General features: G+C 36.6%; 1 protein-coding gene across 1 annotated transcript; it reads right to left on the reverse strand.

Moving 5' to 3' along the window:
* Window positions 1–4,703: 4,703 nt before the first annotated feature.
* On the reverse strand, window positions 4,704–5,240 carry LOC137634362 (uncharacterized). The gene has a single exon (XM_068366759.1). The coding sequence runs from the start codon at window positions 5,238–5,240 to the stop codon at window positions 4,704–4,706; it is 537 nt and encodes a 178-aa protein (XP_068222860.1).
* Between the last annotated feature and the right edge of the window lie 1,812 nt (window positions 5,241–7,052).

Consider the following 7,052-nt stretch of genomic DNA (forward strand, 5'->3'; position numbering starts at 1 on the left):
CATCAATTTCTTACTACCATTATCAACTAAAGGATGTGACGGTTGATGCGATACTGTGCTGATACAAGGTAATAAACTTGCACTGTCACGGGTTATTTTCCTGTTTATAAAAGAGAACTCTTGCTAGCGAAGTTAATATTTCGAATTAATTCTAAACCGACGCTGTGTCGAATGTCTCTTCATATCCTGTGCAATGCGTGATGTTATCTCTGAATTCATTTCAACGGTTCTGAGTCGATGATGTCGCCACGGGGACAGGATTAAGTGTGTTCATGTAGACTGTTCTCCATTGAATGTTGGAGTTTGACGTTTAGAAGGGTTATTTAGGTAACAGTTAGCAGTGTTGCAATTATTAATTTTTGCTATTATTAACATCTTTAATGGTATTATTAATATCATGATTATATTTTACTGTTAAGGTTGTCGTTATTATTATTATTATTATTATTATTATTATTATTATTATTATTATTATTATTATTATTTTCATTATTATCGGGGGTGTGGCAAAGTGTATATAACTGCTGTTAGTTAGGATTACTTAATTTGCCACTTTGTTTTGGTTAGGTGAACTGTGACGTCAACAGTCAAAAATTGATATATTTATATGGTTTGAATGTAAGTGACAACCATAATAACCTCATGCATGCTTCACTCAAACGATTAGTTTTGCAAATGACCCTGAATTATTTTAGATTCATATGACCACCGCTTAAGTAAATGAGACTTTTTTGGCCCTACAAATTAATGAACTGTGAACCCGTGATCCTTTACGAGCACTCACTGTCAAATATATCAGGATGAAAGCGTAATGAAACGCATATCATGATTGCCCTTTGAAACCTTATGAAACCTGGGATAATCGTTCAAGTAAAGCACATCAGCCCTTCGATAAGTGGCCGGCTACCATTCTATCTGCCTCTCTTCATTTTATCCCTACAGAGTATGCGCTAGAGAGAGGAACAAACGGTTGGCAGTTGTTCACAGGTGTTTGATAAGCGCTGAACACCTGCGTGAGCTTGGACCGATGGCCACCTGTGCTATGGAGTGGTAAGAGAACTCCGGCCATTGAGAGAATAAAAGTCAGAATTGAGTTAGAGTGAAACGGAATGATGTTGAATTTGAATTTTCCTCGAGTGATAAGGGGATGACGACTGGAGAGCAGGGAAGGGAGAAGGAAAGGAATGCCCTAAGAGAGATAGAAAACAAGAGAGATAAACAATGAGAGAGAGAGAATATAAGAGAGAATATAATACTAAGCTTAAAACTGTGAGAAAAGACAAAAAGCGAAAGCAAAAGAAATGGATACATTAACTTTATAACTCTAAGAAAACAAATGAATCAATGTAGACAGAGAGGTTGAGACGGGAGAAAGGGAATGAGTGATACAAAATAGAAAAGATTTAAACATCAAATGGCATATTCACAAAAGTTAGTCTACGAAAGATTTTTACCATAAAAAAAATAAAAAGGGGGAAAGTTTAGGTCTTGGAAGTTATAATGGAGGGAAAAAGGAGTAATAACGGGAATTTGATAAAAGCATTTCAGAGTCGAGGGAGGGAGGGTGCTAAGCGGCTTAGGAGAGTTAGAAAAGGCGTTGTATGATGATTTGGAGAGAGAGAGAGAGAGGGAGAGAGAGAGAGAGTGTGTGTGTGTATGTACACTTCATTTCATACATAATTATATAATATATATATATATATATATATATATATATATATATATATACATATATATATATATATATATATATATATATATATATATATATATATTTACATATATATATATATATATATATATATATATATATATATATTTACATATATATATATATATATATATATATATATATATATATATATATATATATATATATATATCCACACAATCCCTGTAGAAGGATGAACAAATTAAAAATACAACTTTCAGCTTTCTTAGCAAGTCTTAAGGAATGTGGTTTCAAGTCCCATTTACAGTAGGATGGAGGGTTGGGTAATAGATCGAGTGCATTTACTCTGACTATGGTAAGCGCCTCTTCTAGGAGAAGGACGCTCCAAAATCAAACCATTGTTCTCTAGTCTTGGGTTGTGCCATAGCCTCTGTACCATGGTCTTCCACTGTCTTGGGTTAGAGTTCTCTTGTTTGAGGGTACTCTCGGCCACACTATTCTATCTAATTTCTCTTCCGATTGTTTTGTAAAAGTTTATGTAGTTTATATAGGAGATATGTATTTTAATGTTGTTACTCTTCTTAATATATTTTATTTTTCCTTTTTTCCTTTCCTCACTGGGCTATTTTCCCTGTTGGGGCCCCTGGGCTTTAATCATTATTATCATTATTACTTGCTAAGCTACAAACCTAGTTAGAAAAGCAAGATGCTATAAGCCCAGGGACCCCAACAGGGAAAACAGCCTCGTGAGGAAAGGAAACAAGGAATAATAAAATATTTTAAGAACAATAACGTTAAAATAAATATTTCCTATATAAACTATAAAAATGTCAACAAAACATGAGAAAGAGAAATGAGATAGAATAATGCTCCAGAGTGTACCATCAACCAAGAGAACTCCAACCCAAGACAATGGGAGACCATGGTACAGAGGCTATGACACTACCCAAGACTAGAGAACAATGGTTTGATTTTGGAGTGTCCTTCTCCTAGAAGAGCTGCTTACTATGAGCCATGGGGACATCATTTCTCTACTCCTAATACATACAAACAAACACACACACAGAAAACGACAGATGACATTTTTATTGAACGGTTTAGAGCCACCGCCACCCGAGGGAAAAACATTTCGTTTTAAGATTTAAACTTATTTCAATTTGATATATATTTCAAAACGTCTGGACATGGAAGAAAATGAAAGTCATTGTGCAATGTTTTGCAAATCCCCATGAAAATGTATGAATATTTCACTTGAAAATAAATATATTTTGGGCCCTGTCCATGACTGAAAGTATTAAGTTTCTTGCACAATATTCTTCACTTGAACGCTCACTGTTTTAAGAGGAAAATAAATTTTGCTAGAACTCATTATAAATAGAACATTAACTTTTAACTAACGGATTTAGATTTGAATGTTGGGGCCCTTGCAGACGGAAGTGACGTAGTGACAGGTGGTGAGTGACAGCGACTGAAATGCAGGGAAGCGAAACAAGCTGTTAAATAAAGTACTAGAGGAATAAAACCAGGACTCATTTTACATGGTTATAGTTGGGAACATAAAATGACAGATTATTCATTTTAAGCCTGTGAATAATTTCCTCATACCTGTGTTGAAATTTCCTGTTGTTGGACTTTTTTTTTTATAATAAGTTTCTTCAAGTTGTTGTTGTCAAAAGTGTTAGTAGAAGCAATTCCTGTTACCAAGAAAGTAAAGTAAAATGTAGAAGAACTCCTTGAACATAGTTCAGTAAAACTAGATCGATGATCATAAGTGGATATTGATATGCTTATTCAAATGGATTTAATGAATAAAAATGCTAAAAAGAGGATAGAGATTCTTGGTCTCTCTCACAGACAGAGAGAGAGAGAGAGAGAGAGAGAGAGAGAGAGAGAGAGAGAGAGAGAGAGAGAGAGAGAGAGAGAGAGAGAGAGAGAGAGAGAATTCTTTTCATATTGAGGGTGACTTCATCAGCTGCAGTATTCATCAAACGAGGCAAACTTTTATTGCCGAGAATGCTGTAAAAACATATTTCGTGTCTGACAATTGGTCATGAATGCCAAAGAGAACACCCCTATCTCTCTCTCTCTCTCTCTCTCTCTCTCTCTCTCTCTCTCTCTCTCTCTCTCTCTCTCTGTATATGGTTATTTTCTTCAGAATTGTTGTCAGAGAATGTGTACAAAATGTATTATGATATTAAAGCGCGATTACTTATAACTGATGAGTGAACTCAGAGAGAGAGAGAGAGAGAGAGAGAGAGAGAGAGAGAGAGAGAGAGAGAGAGAGAGAGAGAGAGAGAGAGAGAGAGAGAGAATTGTATGCAGTGTTTAAACTTCGTCACAGGGTCCATTCACTGTTCGGTGTCAATTCTGTTATGCCGTGTCATCAGCGACCTTTAATAACCATGATCAACTATCCGATTCATTTCAGATGGCGCTAGGAGATTAGTTATAGCTTTGGTACTTGATTAACAACATCTTTCGTGAAGGGTAACACACAGCTCTTTCGCAAAAGACTCTGGCTGCATTGGAATAAGCCTGGTCGGCTTATTCCAATGCAGCTGATTTTGATGTAGCAAATTAAGTGTACGAGTCTTATAAGGCATTGGTACAACATGACAGTTAATGTTATTTCTTATGAATTCTGTGGAAGAATAAAGATAATTCTGTCTTGGCGATTAGTATGCCAAATAATTTGACAGTAAATATAGAAGATACTAGAGGAAGTGCACCTCTACAATTAAAAGCACTACCATGTACTCCGAATTTGACGCCAACATCAGATTTGGAGCTATCAGTATATTTAAAAGTAAATTCCCTATGTTCTTCAACAGGTTCCATAAAAAGAGACCTGACTATTACGTGGTGCTGTTTGGCGACAAAGGCTTCACAAATAGAGGCCTCAAGTCGTACCAACAAATCAGTCGAGTGGATTTCTCTAATTCCACAATGAATAGATAAAATACCTTTCGTCTCCAGGTACCACATGAGTCTTGCATTGTCACCTTCTCCATGATATCACATAAGGAGGATGTCAATGCCCATTCAGTAAGTCTATGGCATCATCAACACTTTCAAAATGTTCTGCACTCCCTTCAATTTGGCTCGGCTCCCAAAAACTATTCCAATACACCTTGTCAAGTTTCCATCGTGGCGATTTCTCTAAGGGTGAATCATTATTGGATTTTATAATAATTGGTGCATGGTCACTAGTATGCCATTCATCTAACGTTCTCCAATCAAAATCGAGGAGATAGTTAGAGCTTGCAATTGAAAGGTCACTACATGACAAAATACCTGTCCAAACATGAAAGTGTCTGGGCTTTCCTGTATTAGGTAGTCCCACATTTTCATTTTCCACAAATAATGATATGTTGCTCCTTGTGTTTGCTAAAACATCACCCCCTAAAGGATGTTTACCATTCAACTCTCCCAGCAAGATAAAAGGTTGAGGGAGTTGTTGAATCGCCTCTACTAAATTATTATAGGAGATGATGTCATTTGGAGGCAAGTAAAGAGAGCAAATTGTGTATTTCCTCCCTATATCAATTTGTACAATCACTGCCTGCATAGGGGTACAAATAGGCAAAGATATTTGGGGACCATCTTGACAAACCTACAGTATATAAGACTTACATCATGGCTCCCAGCTTGTTGATCATATGGTGTCCTATAGTTAACATACTCCCAGGACAAGGAGTGTTATTATCAAGCTTGTTCTACTCTAGACACACAATTATGGGGGAGTGTTCAAGAATGAAGAGCTAATCTGCTCCATATTTGGCCATTAAACCCTGATAATTCCATTGCAAAATGATAGAAAAAAATAGAGTTATTTCTGGAAGACATCTTGGATGAAATCTTCCCATTGCCAGTATTTTTTTTATTTAACATCATTTCCTGTAGGCTTCTTTAAGAGAGGGTCTTCATAAATTGGGCTTTACATTTGCCCTTTTTCATGTTCTTTTAACTTTATTGTTTAGGGGGATGGTGGAACTTTAATTTTTCACCGAGTCAAGTTTGTTGAAGGTTCATCTTTTTCAGATAAAATATTGTATCTATTTGCAATAGGTATTTTTGCATTTTTCGTTGGAAGGGAGAGGAACGGTGGTCTCCATATTTTTTTAATTGAAAGATACTGAGTGATTGATTTGTAGTTTTCTGGCATCCTGACATCCAAGGTCATTGACGCCAATATCGCTTATAAATAAAGAATAAAAGAATATTCAATCAAAACCATAAAAGCACAACACATGTCCAACAACCTTGGCAAGGATGAACCTGCCATTCTCACATCAGCCTCAAACAGATATCTATTCTTTCCGTGCTATAAGTTGGGCATTCAGTCAACAAATGCTTCATTGTCAAGGGCACCAAACAGTCGTCGCAACATGGTTCTTGTTGACCAGTTAGCAGAAACTTGTGTGTAATTCAAGTGTGACCAATTCGGAGACAACAAAGAGTAGTCTCCCACTTTCGGGGCATCACGTTATACCTTCACAGGGATATTATTATCATTATTTGCTAAGCTACAACCCTAGTTGGAAAATCCAGATGCTATTCGCCACGGGCGCCAACTGGGAAAATAGCCCAGTGAGGAAAGGAAATAAGAAAAAACAAAATATTTTAAGAAAAGTAACATTGAAATAAATATTTCCTATATAAACTTTAACAAAACACGAGGAAGAGAAATACGATAGTGTGCCCGAGTGTACCCTCAAGCAAGAGAACTCTAATCCAAGACAGTGGAAGACCATGGTAGAGTGGCTATGGCACTACCCAAGACTTAGAGAACAATGGTTTGATTTTGGGATGTCCTTCTCCTAGAAGAGCTGCTTACTCTAGATAAAGTCTCTTCTACCCTTACCAAGAGGAAAGTGGCAACTGAACAGTTACAGTGCGGTAGCTAATCCCCTTGGGTAAAGAAAAATTGTTTGGTAATCTCAGTGTTGTCAGGTGCATGAGAAAAGATGAGAATATGTAAAGAATAGGCCAGACTATTCGGTGTATGTATAGGCAAAGGGAAAATGAACTGTAACCAGAAAGAAGGATCCAATGTAGTACTTTCTAGCCAGTCAAAGGAGCCCATAACACACTAGCGGTAGTATCTCAACGGGTGGCTGGTGCCCTGACCAAATTAATACCTATTTCTCTCATCTTATTTTCAACTACATCTTAATGCTGTTACCAATTATTACAAATCAAATTCTTAATTGTAAGGAAAAAATCATTACAGGGAATGGGATACCTTCTTGGTAGCAACTCAGATGCAGCATTCTTTGCCAGTATATCTGCCTTCTCATTTCAAGACACACCTACGTTTGCCAAAACCTAGCAAAATCAAACTGTTATACCTTTCAGGCCAATAATGAAAAGCCACTCT

The sequence above is a fragment of the Palaemon carinicauda genome, chromosome 44 (assembly GCF_036898095.1).
Source record: "Palaemon carinicauda isolate YSFRI2023 chromosome 44, ASM3689809v2, whole genome shotgun sequence".
NCBI classification, from domain to species: Eukaryota; Metazoa; Arthropoda; class Malacostraca; order Decapoda; family Palaemonidae; genus Palaemon; species Palaemon carinicauda.